Source organism: Alosa pseudoharengus, unplaced genomic scaffold, assembly GCF_046254945.1.
Source record: "Alosa pseudoharengus isolate Yale_2024_CS ecotype anadromous, Long Island Sound unplaced genomic scaffold, YU_APseudo_1.1 YU_APseudo_1.1_scf_6, whole genome shotgun sequence".
NCBI lineage: Eukaryota > Metazoa > Chordata > Actinopteri > Clupeiformes > Clupeidae > Alosa > Alosa pseudoharengus.
The window spans coordinates 28,774,772-28,789,954 of NW_027468848.1; the positions used below are offsets into that span (position 1 = coordinate 28,774,772).

Genomic DNA, 15,183 nt, shown 5'->3' on the forward strand with positions numbered 1-15,183 from the left:
GAGATTTTTTTTTCCCATAATGAATTTACAGTTCACAAAGACACTTCCTTTATTGAAAGTTTTTAAATTAATTTTAATGCAGGTGAATTTCTTTCGAGTTGGGTTCATGATCAAAGTATTCCTTTAGAGGGGGCTGAAAACAGTCAGGATTACCACTGGCAATCCAACTAGATCAAGCAGGCTGTATTGTACACCCAAATCTCATCCCTACTTGTTTTTGTTGTTGTTATTTTTTTATTTTAAATCTTCTCTTACTTGGTGATGCTGCGATGTCAAACCCAAGCCTGTGGGGAACACAATTGAAGCACATGATTAGTCCCATGGACACTGTAGGGCCGAGCCTACACACGGCAAAGAGTTTACAGCTAGTTGGCTCCCAAACGTTCAGGCGTCCTGCACATTCTGATTCAACAGGAACTGGCATGCTTCTCTCTGTACCCCCACAGCCGGGGTAAAAGGAAGAGAAAGAAAAAAAAGAAAATAAATCAACTGTGATCGTTTCAGTGACATCTCATTGAGGACAGATGAGGAGGGGGACAAATGAGGGGGGGTTTGGGAGGGGGGGACTTATCTACAAAGGAGAGGGGGAGAAAACCAGAGAATGACAGCCAAGTCATCCACCCCTTCCGAATGTTTGGGGCGAGTGGCTGAGATGGGGCGGGGCGGGAAGGGGGGTGGGGAGGGGAGGACGCAAGAGCAAGAGTCTGAGTCAACTGTCCACCTCTCCCCTTCCCTCCCCTCCCCAAATAACGTCAGCCGGTTTTCCACTGTGGCCAATCCCAAGAGGGGGAAGTGGGTGGGTGGTTGGGTGGGGGCAGCAGAAGACACTACCACCCCCCCCCCCCCCGCCCCAACTTCTCATTTGGTGAAGGCGGCCACCACGGCCCAGAGCAGCTCGTTGGCGTTGGTCTTCATGCTCTCGCCCTCGGGCTCCAGGTCCAGCAGCTGCCGCACGCGCTTCATGGCCAGGTCGTACTGGTCGTCCAGGAGCGGCGCGAAGGCGTTCTCCAGCACGTCGGACGAGTGCGCCAGGAAGATGAGAGCCAGGATGCGCTTGTCCATGCGGTGCGGGTCATTCACCCACTTCTCCAGCACGGCCTCCTGCACCTTCTTGATGAGCCGCTGCTTGATGTTGCTGTTGGTGAGCGGGTGCGTGGTCATGTCGAACAGCAGGAAGTTCTGCTTCTCCGTGGTCAGCACGCCCTTCTCCACCAGGTTCTTGGCCAGACGCTCGCGCACGTTCCGCAGCTGATAGTGCAGCTTCAGCGGGTTCCAGGTTTCACCTGCCGGGAGGAAGAGAGAGAGACAAAAAGATGGAGGGAGACTAACAGACTGAAGTTTAGTGGCCCATAATTATTTCGGTCCTTAAATACTTTAAAGCTGATGCTAGCTTTTGCTAAACATAGCTTCTTGTGCTCACTCCCCGCATTCAACTTCAAATAATTGGGATAGCCATCTGCATTTCTTGACTGGACAACACCATTATATGGAAGTGTCAGTTCAGTAGTTACAAGCAAGCTTGGTTATCTAGGGGCTAGTGCTGGGCGGTATACCGGTGCACACCGTATACCGGTGTATATTTTCGTTATGATATGATTTTTTTAATATACCGCCATACCGGTGTATTTGATTACACAACGTTTGGAACGCTGTGCCGCGCGACAGTGTTTCAGAGGGGACTTTTTTCACACGCAGGCATGGTGCGACTGCAAGGCATAGTGAGGGTAAACACAAAACACCCTAAGTTTTTCCCCTGAAGTATGACCCTAAAGGCTTAATTTCTCCTTAGGTAAGGGGTTTATTTAAAGGGGTTGCACAGAATACCTTAAATTGTTTCTTTAGTTAAGGAAAAAAGTTAAGGGATACTGCATTGAAAGGGATTTACCGTCACGAAAATTCTATTGAGATTGTTCAACAGCTGTAACTAGCTGGCTAGTAGGTGATGTTGTTAGTTAGCAACCCACCGAACACAGTGAAGTTTAATGATCTTATCATTCATTTCACCTTAAGAATATTCGCTGAAATTATCCAGGTAGCAAGTAAAGCATATTATAGACATGAACTGAGCAATACTAGCTGGCTAGTTAGAAATGATCCTGACTGTCATCAAACAAACTTTTTTGTTAATGTTTTGCCTAGCGAACCGAACTGAAGCTCATGGCAGGCTGACAAGACATCCACATCCACATGAAGTTAACGTTAGCCTACCACTAACGTCATGTAAACCACACAATAACAATAAGGCATGTTTCTGATAGGTCTATTTGACAGAGTAAGCATATTAGCAGAGAGGTTTTATTTTAAATTGTATAATTTTCAAAAAAGTATAATTATTGCAAGTTGCACTACTTTTTGTATTGGTTTTATACAAGATGTTCATGAAATTAGCACAGTAAAAGTTCTGTATTTTGACTGCAATTGTCTTTGCATTCTGATTAGATTCTTCATTAGAATCATGAGTAAACAGCATCATTTTCTGGGGCCATGCAAAACTGCATTACCACTAGTGTGGAGTTTCTACATCATGACAGTAAAATAGAGCATCCTTAGTCAATGTACTGCAGCAATTCCCCTCTCAGCCTGTAGAAAATGCTGTGAACATCTGATTATGCATGAAAAAAAATACCGTCATATACCGTGAAACCGTAAGAATTTTGAAAAATACCGTGATATACATTTTTTGTCATACTGCCCAGCACTACTAGGGGCTAAGTATTTGAATAGTAGACACCACTCTGTAAAAATCTGCAAGCTACATCTTAAGTAATCTGATGAAAGTGTGAAGTAATCTGAAGTGTTTCCAGTAGCTTCAAAGCCACATGAAAAAAAATAAATACAAGTGTTTGGTCACAGGTTAGCCATATGTAAGCTCATCATATGAAGTGAACACACTGCTGACTTTGTTGGAGGCTCAAGTTCCCGTTCCTGAGTTTGCACTGGCTAATGCTTTGGGTGATCACAGGGTCTCTCCACTCCCAATACATTTACAGCCTGGGGTCTAATTCCCAGCAGATTTGCCCTTCATCCCCTGTCCTCTCTCCTTGCTTTGAAGTCACCTCTGACCCCACAGCTCCCTATGGAGAGCCACTTCCTGCTCAGCTCGTAAGCCCCGAGCGACTGGCCCTACCTCTCCAGATCAAAGGCTGGTCTGACACTAGCAAATTTCAACTTCAAGTTTACACACTCCTCAATATACTTCAGTGATAACAGGGAATAAAGCAAACCAATATGTCCCATATTATCAGTCTTTCACTATAAATTAAACATCTGATCAAATGACTTAGCAAAAATCTAAACAAGCTCTGTGTGTATAGTAGAGGCTGAAATACAAGCTTGAAGGGGAAGAGACAGAGAGGCAAGGAGAGCCAGACTGAGGAGAGAGGGAGAGAGAGAGAGAGAGAGAGAGAGAGAGAGAGAGAGAGAGAGAGAGAGAGAGATAGAGAGAGAGAGAGACACTAGAGCTGCTCTCAAAGCTAAAGAGCTAGATCTACCTCTGCACGGTTCCTGGAGGCTTGTTGTCCCTAGTGCATCTCAGGGGTTTGTGAGGTTGTATGTGCATGTCTGAATGGGTCTAGTGCTTCACTTACCACTGAGAAGCTCGATCCAGCTCTGCACAGTCTCGGGGGGCTGGGTGTCCTTAATGTGCTTCAGGGCCTCGTCCAGCAGCACGTCTCCTGTGGGGGCGTCCGACTTGCAGATGACCTGCACACAACACACAGCTCTCTTAGACCCAGTTCTCTGCTGAACTTGAGTCCTGACTGAATACTCAGCATTCACCTGTAGTTTCAACACAGAGGTAGTAACAGTGGCCAGTGTGGTAAAGAAACACATGAAAAACACTGGAGACTTACAATGCACTTGTATCTAGAGTAGACTATAGGCAAACCACCTGTCGGTATGCTACAATGAATCAGTATGGATGCATTTAAAGGAGAACTGATACTACCTAGCTTGAGTTGCTGCAGCCAACAGCTAGAGTAGCCAGGCAGCTACAGTGGTACACTCTGGGGGCATCTTTAAAATTATCTTTCCTATAGGTGTGTTTCTTGAAACTGGGGGAATTTTTGGATAATTGCACATTGACTAGAAGGGAGTAGGCCAATTTTGGGCAGCAGTATAGTTCAGATACTCACAATAAGAATGAACTGATTAGCCTGGAAAAATCCAGACTCATTCATGAAGTCAATAGAGTTTGGTGACTTAGTTTCCAACACTTTGCGACGGGAACTAACTTTGAAATCATTGGTCCAGCCTTACCAATCACACTGATCAGAGATTCCTAATGTTACATCCAACGTCGCCTAAACTTTACAAACCGACAGCATTAACAGCATTAACAGTCAGGAAACAATGTATGTAGGTCTACCTTTGCTGTAAATAAATGTCTGCATATTTCCAACTGCACTGCAAAAATTCGGTTTCGCTGATTGGCCTGAGATTTTTCTTGTCTGGGGGAAACGGTTATGAACTAAGGTGTTCCAGACTAGAGCTCCCTGAAAGATCTAGATGGGCAGGACCAGGCTATGAACTGATAAGTTACCATTTGCTTCAAACTGAGTATGAGTATTTACATTTGCATACTTGCTGATACCAAGCACCGATGCCAATATTTCTACTACAAAAATAACTATTAGGCTAGCATAAAAATGTAATGAATTGGGAGACAGGTGTACTTTTATCTACTCTGGTTGTTACAATAAGCCAAAAATGAAATAATTATTATTATTATATAATTAATAATAATGTGCATAAAACATATATTAGCAGGCTATTTCAAACCAAAAATTAAGAAAACTCTCAGTGAGAAACAAGTCTCCACACTGGCACAGTCTCCTCCTTTCACTTGAACACATTATCAATAAGACTATTTTGCACACTATCTTTCCCTAGTCACTAAATGATGGTGATGGGGCAACTAAAAAGGACAAGACATCCTAGACAATATACACTCTTATGGTGTTGCTCCATTCAGAACAACTTGGTGTAGACTGTGAGTGATCGAGCGAGAGAGAGAAACGCAGCTGAATAGCTAGAAGGTAGGAGAGGGAAGCTTGCAACCAAAGCAAAGTTAATGAAGGAGACTTATGCATAGCTTAAATTATTGGTCATTGACTAAAGCTGCAATCTCTCGCACTTAAGCCATGTCTTGAGTCTGCTTGTTGCTCTCGACCTGCAGTTGAAGTGACCTGGGTGCTGACTTCGGTCTAGAAGCATCCTATAATGATCTGACTACGGTCTGGAGCTGAGGCAGGAGAGGCTGTGTAACGAGTGTAAAGTGTAACCAAACATATCACTTTCCAAATTAGATTTATGAACTATGATAAATCTTTATCCATTTATCTACTCCATGGAGTTTGTTAATTTTCCCCAATTAGCACGGTGAAGTGCAGAGCTACACCAACACACCAGTCATGCACCAACATAAACACTCAAAGTGTATGACACTTGCATAGGTTTGGTGAGCTATTGATTCAATGGAGAACCATTTGTGTGAGGGGACTACGTTTTATGTTTTTGAGGTCAGCAGTGCAAGACTGAAATAAACTTAGCAGCAGCATATGAAAGTAAAACGGCAGTTTCTCAAGGGTAGTGGCTACACTACTATGCTTTGAGGGAAACTAAATAGTTTAAAACTAAATAGCAATAAAAGGTGCAATTAAATGATCTAAGAAAGAACGGAGTATATGAGCACAGTATTGACCCGATAACCCTAACTCACAAGGTGATATGAGCCATATTATCCATAGCACATGCAAAACAGAGAGGAATGAGCTTCCATCACATTTCATGTCAATACAGCTGAAATACTTCAAAAGACAGCTGAATAGAACAAGCCATTTTAAACTGGTCAATTTCCTTTTTTTCAAAAGCACATATTTAACAAGAGCCTCAAAAACACATAACATTCTAACATCCTGGCTAACAGCTAATAAACATCCTATAACTCACAGCTCATAAACGTTCTAGAAGTCGGGCATCTGATATTCTAGAATCACACCACAGACATTTTCTGACAGCATCCCCTTGCTCTCTGGAGCTAGCAGCTCACAGTAAGGCAGGTCTGCACAGCTGGCCAGCATTATACATGAGGGAGCCTGTGAGCAGACCATCCCTCACAGCTCAAGGGTGGCACGGCACAGAACATCCAGTACTATGGCCGAGACGCTTAAATAATGCACATACACCACGTACACACACACACACACACACACACGAGATGTGCATCCACCACAGCTAACATAAACATGCTTAGAATGAAATAAGAAACAAAAAACAAAAGCGAGTGAAAGAAAAAGGAAAGAACAAGAGCACCACAGATGGCTAATGACCACCACTTCATAAATTCAGCCCTAATGGAGAGGATAGGAGACTCGCTGGAGCCTGCCGGAGGCTACTTTACAGGGGAGGTTCACTGCTGGAGGTACTGCCTCTAAAACAGCTCTGCTTCACACTCCTAAAGGCCTACACACACGGCCGGCGACCAGACGGCGATTTATGGTAGGCAACTGGCAAAATTGAATAGAATCTATTGAAGTGAATGGGGCAACACACACGGCAAGTGGAACGACGGGGCGACCGTTGCATCGCTCTAATCGGCCCCTTTCTCTTTTTTAGGGCGATTGGTCAGTGTTTCTCCACTGAATCGATGGGTGACCGTGTCGCGTCGCCTGGGTGATTGCATCGCCAGTAGTGTGTGTAATAAAGCGACTAACAGAATCCCACCGTTGCGTTACACTATCGCATCGCCGGCTGTGTGTGACGGCCTTTAGGCTCACATCACTCAAAACTCGAAACAGAAGATGTGGACTGCGATCTTAGGGCTCACCTGACAAAGCAAGAGCAAGATGGAGCTAACCACATCCCATATGCTGGATACCCAGGGAGTGCACACACAAATGAAAATACATATCTCTACTCAAGATCATTTGTGACAAAAGCGTCTGTTCATGTGGACATTCACTGTTGTGGGACAGATGTATAGATTTCTTTGTGCATAATGGCATGGAGCAGGACTAACTGGCCTTGGAATAGCCTGCTGGGACCTTTCCACATGACCGATCCCAAGAGTGTGAAAGCTGGTTTGACCTGGAAGCTTTACCAGGATTCGACCAGCCGTTTCTGCTTGGCTTGTGCCAACCTTTTCCTTGACCTCCATCATTAGATGTTCAACAACTCCCCCTAGTGGCTCACGGTGCGCATAGATGAATTCTCCATATTTTCTAGTGGTGAGGCAGATGAACCTTCGGCCACCCAAACACATTTCAACTGCGATCTAAACACGAGTAAATATTGTCAGAAAGTACATTTTTTCAGTCGTCCTCTGCACTCCCTCATTCCAAAGCAAATATCCAAGCCTCCGCAAATACAGGAACCCGTCCACTGTCAAACAGTCTGCGCACTTTGTACCCCCTGAGCCTTGCAAATACAGTGCTCTTTGCTCCTCTGTGTACAGTCAACATTCCGCAGGAAAGAGTATCTCAGAACGTTCAGTGACACACATGTCCTCTGGTAGCCTGGATGCCAACCGAACTTAGTGCCGCCCACAACATTTGAGGTCGGGAAGTTCGGTCTGGACTTGTTCCGTTGTGGAGCAACTATGCCTGAACCAGAGCGATTCGGACCAGAAGAACGGTTTTGTTCAGAGCTGAAAATGCAACTGTGTTTGACAGAGGACAGATGTAGTTTGCTAGTGACAAAATATTAGCTTTCAGTATGGTACGATGTATTTGTAAATGACGTTTAATTACAAAGTGTTTCATTCATCCCTGTTCTCCCTAACAAAAACGCTGTTGCTAGAAGGTAGACATTTAGATTTCGCCATTGCGTCTGTTGTAGAAGATATTAACAGTGCAATAACGACCAGAAAACAATGTTAAGGCAATAGTGGAGAAGAAGGATGGTTCGGGTGTTCTTCCTACAGGATTCACCCCCATAATCCCCATAATCACATCCCAATGGAGCAGTATCAGACTCATATTCTGACTAGAATTTGAGTATGACGACATCAGGCTAGTCCTCTGGATTCTACATTCCAAAAATTAAGCCCCATTCAGATTGTAAGAGATTAGCAACAAGAGACCACTATTAATGTTACTTCACCGATTCACATGCAAACTAATAACTGTTGTCACAAAATGCCTCACAACAAAGTTGAAATAAATTCAACTTGAGTTACAGAAAGAACTAGTAAAGATTGCCGCCTTGTAAAGAAAAGAGATCTTTTTCTTAAACTCATCCAACTCATCCACTATATGACCAGAATTGAACCCCGACACACACACACACACAATCATCTTCCCTGTCCTAGTCTTCTCTACCTGTCACTTTGTCTGTTTGTTTGTATATATAAATAAATAAATAAATAAATGAACTCATCCATTCAAACTGAGAGTAAAAATTATCTGAAATGTGGTTTGTGTGAGAAAACCATTTCATTTACATTACAGTTCACAGTTACAACATCAACCATGAGTTGATCATGAAACATCAAATATCTGTGCATGCAATCTAGTAACCTTTTGATAACTGATGCTGTGATTTTCTAACCAGTATACAACTGCTAACTCTGGATCTTTCAAGAAATGAATTCTGGGCATATATTTAGATACAACACAGTGTTACATGAGATGTCAGCACTGACAAGACCAAGTCCAAAACCTGGAAGAGCGCTTTCTTTCCCCAAAGCCACACATTCCCAGATGTGCAGGAAATGACAACATTAGCAAAAGGAGAGACGCAAACACATAGCTGGGAGGGGGTTACATGCACTGGGCTTTACTGAGACAGAGGCACTGAAGGAGAGATTTGCAGGCAAGACAAGAAGAACAGCCTGGTAGGAAATATGCCCATACATGTCCAAAAAATTCAGAAAATTCCTTTATGTATTTCACACCCCTCGTCAGTCCAAAGACGGGATTTATCTGAATATTTCTCTAACTAACAATAAATTACACTTAACATAACATGAGATGAGTGTGAGAAAGTTCAATTACACTGATTTTATAAACATAACCTGATGTGAGTGTAGGTGTGCGAGTGTGAGAAGTGAATAGAGAAAAAGACAGACCGATAAGAGGAGGGAGGGAGAGGGATAGATTGGGGGGGGGGGGGGGTAGACGGTACAGCAACAGAAGCTTTGTACCTTGTGAGGCTTGTGAGTGAAACAGGGGGGTAAACAGAGATGGGTGGGGGCAAAAAAAACAAAGAAATGAATAGTCCGGCTGTGGCGTCTCACCTTGCGGGACAGCAGGCTTTTCCTCCTCATGCCACAGGCCTCCAGCTGCAGGCGGCCTCGGATCGCCAGCTCGATGAGCATGCAGCCGCGCAGGCCTGACGAGATGCAGTCGTTCCAGAACGATGTGTAGCCCTGAAGGCAACGCCAGCAGCAGCAACCACACCATGTGAAAAAGACACAAGACACACAAAAGAACAGGCGTTTGCATTGATTTCAAAAGAAAAGCATGATGGCTCAATGTTTTAGCATCTTAATGACCCTGCGACCCTATGCAAATCGTTGTGCTTCTGCTAACTTAAACTGGCACAAAAACAGACATTCTAGCATGCACACATCCAGTAATTGGTTGAAACAATGCCATGGTCATACATAGGTTTGAGCCCCTGGGAGAGCAGGGATGGACTTTCACGGCCCTGTAGGTTGCTATGGATGAGAGGGGTTTGTGCATGTAGATGAGGCTCCTCTCCGGTTTCTACAATGCGTCTAACAGGCGGATGAGGAGGGATCTAATGATGCCTCTCCTTGTAACAGATTAGTCCCTGGGGCCATAGAAGAGACATGCATCAGACAGCAGTTGTTCCCTGTTCTCTGTACAGAGTACACATACTAGCTACAATTTTACCTCTGAGCTGCCTGCTACTTTCTTGAGCTGTACATTGAACCGGACATCACAGGGTTTTACAGCCAGCTGGGGCACTTGTGTTAGGCCTCCGACTCAGACATGACTCAACTCAACTCAGAAAAAACTTGAAAGATCTTTAAGCGTGAGGTCAGACACATATGCTGCAAATGCTCTGATCCTGTCAGATCTTACGCTTTAGTTCTAGCACCGCTCGCTAAAGACCTAAACACTAAATGATGCATAAAAGTAAACTTGATAATGACACCTTTCCTTGTACACAGTGTAAGAAATACTATGATATAAATGACATAACATTTGCTGTGCAAAGGGAAAAAAAAAACAACATAAGGAGAAAAGAAAGTTTAGTATTAGGCCTATGGCGGCCTACAACGGCCCATTCAGACTCAGTACATTGAGTACAGTACATACTGTAAAACAGTGCACTGTAAAAGGAGCCCCTTCAGCAAAGCTGGGAGGCGGCTTGTGGGGAAACGCAGGCTTGGGGACGGCTCTTAATCTGTCTGCGCCGAGCTCGTCCAAATACAGCGTCATGCTCCCGGCGCGTTTTGCCTGCTAGGCCTAACCCTTTCCACCCTTCAGAGGGAGACAAGGCTGGCTTTGTAGAGCAGGGAAGGCTCCAAGAACAGAGAAAGCCCTATGCACAACACGGCCTTCATTCAAGGCCAGGGCTCAACAGCAGCACCGTGGCCTGCTCGCACATTCAGCCAAACACATGGACTGCACTCGGCGGTTTCGGGTTCGCAGCATGTTCATGAGCGATTGCCGTCGAATGTGTCACAGACACGGAAGCTCACTGTTCCTACTGGAAAGTGCCACCCACACATCCCACCGTTCTGTGCACTTCTTACACTAGGAGAGGGAAAAACTTTAATTTGCTAATTTGAAACCATTTGCGCTCGACTTGGATGCTTTTAAAGAAGTGTTTATTATGCTTATTTTACTTTGGTGGTGAATGTATATTTTCACTCAAAACTTCTACACCCCATCTCATGAACTCTAAAGGTGCTGATACATGGGGCAACTCTTTGAGCAATGTTGCTAGTCAACCACATAACCGGTTCCATGTGTTCTGACTGGATGATCATGACGATTATTCTCCAGAAAAAGACATTGTTGCCCTAATACTCATTGCTCAAAACGTTACCTTGACCAAATGGTCTCGGAGGCCAGGCGACATACTCATATGGTGTATTTAAATGATGCTGATCAGGCCTATGTCCACTCCATTTATTGGGAGTCTGTGTCTGTTTGGATAAAAGCTTTTGCTAAATACCAGGCATGTTACTTTACTCCGATTAAATTCAAATAAATCTGAGGAGCCATCTCAGCGTGGATCACCAAGATTCTTTTGGAACCCATTTGAAAAACAACTTCCTGTTTCAAAAGCTCACTAATCAATTCAACAATACAAAACAATATGCAACACATCAATAAGCTATTAAGTGAGAAACGCTGACCTGCATAAAAACACCGCAATATGACTACCTTCTCTTAATCCATCCATATCACCATTCTCTTCCATGATCATGTATACATTACCAAAACCAATCTGTAGTTTGGCATCATCTGGTTACTGGCATGGTCAGTTCAGCTGTACTGCTAGTTCAGACCACTAGCATTGATCTCAAAGAAAGGGTGCCTACTTTAATTCTCTATCTTGACCTGTATATAAAGCACAGGAGAGGACTGCTGTGCGCAGACTTTCCAGTGACAACTGTGTGTGTGTGTGTGTGTGTGTGTATTTAAGTATGTGAGTATGTGTGTGTGTGTGTGTGTGTGTTTGACAGAGCGAGACCAAGACAGAAAGTGTGTTCTCGTTTAGACCACTCTACTGACGTCATGCAGTCATCCAGACATCCCTTTTCAACCAGGGTGTTTGCTGAATAATCACACCTGACATAATTGCCCACATCATGTAGCATTAGGTCAGTGGCTACCATGTCTGCTTACACCTGCTAATCTTTGTTTACATTGAAGTCTGTTCAATCAGCAGAGGCTTTTGTCTAATGTGACTTACACCATACACACAAGACCCCTCCCCATCACAGGATCCAGAGTCCCTGCTCTTTCAGGGGTAAGTAATACAGTTGTACAGCAGTCTAATGAGGACTTCAACATTGTTGATATTAGAATATCTTTCCTTGCAGATAGAGATTTAGATTAGAATATCTTTCCTTGCAGATAGCAGATGTAGAATGCAGAAGCAGAAGCAGAACCATGTGCCAAACCCCCCTGGGGTCCCACAGAAGAAACCACTGGAAAGGCTACATCTGGCAAGGATGGGGACTCCTACTCAAACTGGGAAGCTACCCTGCAGATCTCGATGTGCTCATATTCCGAGTGTTAAATTGTGGGGGAGAAAGGATAAGATAACAAAGCTTCATCCCTCAACGGATGTTTGTTTGACAAGAGTCTGGGAGATGCCATGTTGAGAGTGGTTACATTGGGACTTATACAGAATGTTTCTGCTTTCTGAGGCGTTGTGCCCTCAATGTCTTTCCTGCTTGCATGTCCAGTCTCACATGTAATTCAGCATTCTGTTTGTGTATGTGGTCTCCTGTTTCATGCAGATCAAAATCTGTTTACTTAGGTTTCGGTGAACACTGCCATGATCTATGAGACTTCACAGCAGAAGAATCCTATTTTTAAGTTAGGAACAGTAAATCAATCTAGTGTGGAACAAACGTCGACTAGTTACAGAGTAGCAAGCTACTAATGACCATCACCGAAGAACTTATTCAGCAGCTTCTAAGCCACTTGCCTTCTCAAATGAAAAGGTTCCTTCAAAACCACTCATATGGCACTATCTTGTTTCCTCTTGAATGCGGAAACATGAAAAGACTCCTATAAGTTTGAGATAAAATCAACTATTGCAAAGGCCATGTCAAACAAAACAATAGATTAGAGAGGAGTATTTAAAGTAAACTAATTCAAGAGAAATGCAAACCTACACTCAGTACACTGGTGACCATGGGTGTGAGTCCTGCCTCTTAATAACAAAGTTAAGGTGAGATATGACACTACAGGTTACATGGTAGCTTTTGGCAGGGATTGTGTGATCAGGGTCAGATGACAATAAAGCAACTTCAAATATTAGACACAGTGACAATATGACCAAATAATGCAATGCATCAATTACTTTCGCTAAATTACACATATCTAACCTGTATTGGCTTGGAGCCTACCCAAGCGACCTGATACTAATGGCAACATGTGATATACGTTAATTCGAGTCCTGTAAATATGTCTTTGCGCATTTAATCTTATAAATTATGTAATGTCATGAACAGAATGTAGTGAGCTACAGTTTACAGTATAACTCCTAGTTTAAGTTACACAATGTACAATAACGTTACATCTTGCAAACACAGCTGAAATCGCAATATGAATGCATGTTAAATAGACTTGACATTGATCAGCATGGATTAACAGTTATTTGACGCACATTCACTTGTAATCTCTTATTTCGAGTATTGACATTGCTGTTACGAAATTTTACTATCGTTAACTTGCCACACGATAGTGAACTTTGTGTGTCTGGTTAGCTAATGATACGTTTCCCAGAGTGCTAACCAGCTAAGTTAGCGATCTTACTTGCAGGCAAAATTACATTTAGGCTGTCAAGATCACTGTTCATGTTAACTATTGGAGTTTGCCAGACATATACAGATCAGTGCTTTACTGTATGGTTACCTTTACTTAGCAATTAACAATACACGTCATGTCAGTGTGAATTTGCCAGGGTTTTGCTTAGGGGCAAAGCTTACTGAAAAGATTGTCGTCTCTGATATGGTATGTAGCATAGCATAGCCTAGCATGGCAACTGGCTAGGTAGCCTAACGGCGCTTGTTTACCATCTTGCTAGCTATCTGGCTAATGAAAGTAAGCCACTTATCATTACAGAGTCAGGAATTCTAAACCAAATATCTCGTTATCTACAAGTAATATAACGTAGTTTATGAAACCTCTCGGTCCTTCAGTCCCAGAAGCAATACTTCTTCCATAAGTGTGAGTCGAGTTTCTTTGGAATCTCCGCTGTCATCGTCGTCTTGTTCATCCCCGCGTCGAGCCTCGTAGTCCTCGTCCCCAGATCCCCTCTCCTTGTCGGCTGCAGCAGAACGCGAGGCTTCAGTCCGCCTTTGCACCAGGCCCGAGCTCCTTTGGGTCAGGGAAGTCATCATCTACCGAAGTCCTTTTAACGAGGAAGAAAATAACCCCCGAACCACGTCCTGCCTCAGATCTGGCACTTTATTAATTGGTCCAATGCATAGATATTTAACCCATATAAACTTTAATCAGCCACACGTACTCAGGTCCTTCCACCTATCCCCTCAGCAGCCAGTATTCCCGTCTTCGGTAGGTTTGTCCAATATGGCGGGGTGCGATGACGACAACAGTGGATGTGGCACCTCCACTTCTCAGGTAATATTAGTTGACATTTAGTTGGTCAACTCATTATGCAATCAATGCTAAGTCTACATGAATGCTGGATGTTTTATTTTATTTTGAAATATTATTGTTTTGCAGACTATTTGAGCTATAGGGTACTTAAAAAAACACTAGGAATTGTACTTTGGTCAGTGAAAGCTGTGTTTATGTTTATGAATACATTTGACTTACTTAGGCCTACTAGGCAAAATAAAATATTAGGCTGACATGGTAGCCCTTTGTTTTCACAATAATTGGCAAAATAAAATATTAGGCTGACATGGTAGCCCTTTGTTTTCACAGTAATTGGCAGTAGGCTTTCCAATGTAAACCTGACCTTAATTTGATAGCCTAGCCTACATTAAATCACAGTTTATGGAGTCATTGTACAGGATGGTGGCCTATTGCATGAAGCATGCCAAAAAATATGCAGAAATAGGCCTACTGGTGCATGTAATTAATATTTTTAAAATATTTTCTTTTAGATATTTTACTAAGTAGCCCTATGACTATTGAATTGAAATTCAAGACGAGCTAAAATCAGGTAAGAATTTAGTGCCCAAAAATGTTGGTGGTAATTGAAGTTGGTGGTGGTACAGCAAGGTAGCTAAGTACAGTGGGAGGGATTGTGAAAAAGTTATACATTACCGGTATTTGTTTATACAATACTATTCAAAACTTCAGAATAAACCACTTTTGTGGGCAGCCGTGGCCCACTGGTTAGCACTCTGGACTTGTAACCGGAGGGTTGCCGGTTCGAGCCCCGACCAGTGGGCCGCGGCTGAACTGCCCTTGAGCAAGGCACCCTACCCCTCACTGCTCCCTGAGCGCTGCCGTTGAAGCAGGCAGCTCACTGTGCCGGGATTAGTGTGTGCTT

The 15,183-nt window shown here is 43.4% G+C and overlaps 1 protein-coding gene across 1 annotated transcript; it reads right to left on the minus strand.

Moving 5' to 3' along the window:
• Positions 1-211: 211 nt before the first annotated feature.
• Positions 212-14,243, minus strand: golph3a (golgi phosphoprotein 3a). Its single transcript, XM_076271016.1, has 4 exons — positions 13,844-14,243; positions 9,236-9,367; positions 3,588-3,702; positions 212-1,283 (listed from the first exon to the last, which is right to left on the minus strand). Exons 1-4 carry the CDS (start codon positions 14,057-14,059, stop codon positions 859-861), a joined length of 888 nt encoding a protein of 295 aa, XP_076127131.1. The 5' UTR covers positions 14,060-14,243; the 3' UTR covers positions 212-858.
• Between the last annotated feature and the right edge of the window lie 940 nt (positions 14,244-15,183).

Bases quoted from the DNA above. Each gene is read 5' to 3' on its own strand.
- golph3a (XM_076271016.1), bottom strand. From the start codon at position 14,059: ATGATGACTTCCCTGACCCAAAGGAGCTCGGGCCTGGTGCAAAGGCGG. The intron at 9,368-13,843 runs GTTTCATAAACT...CGTTGCCTTCAG, and splicing joins TGGGACTGAAGGACCGAGAG to GGCTACACATCGTTCTGGAA. The intron at 1,284-3,587 runs GTAAGTGAAGCA...TCCTCCCGGCAG, and splicing joins CTGGATCGAGCTTCTCAGTG to GTGAAACCTGGAACCCGCTG.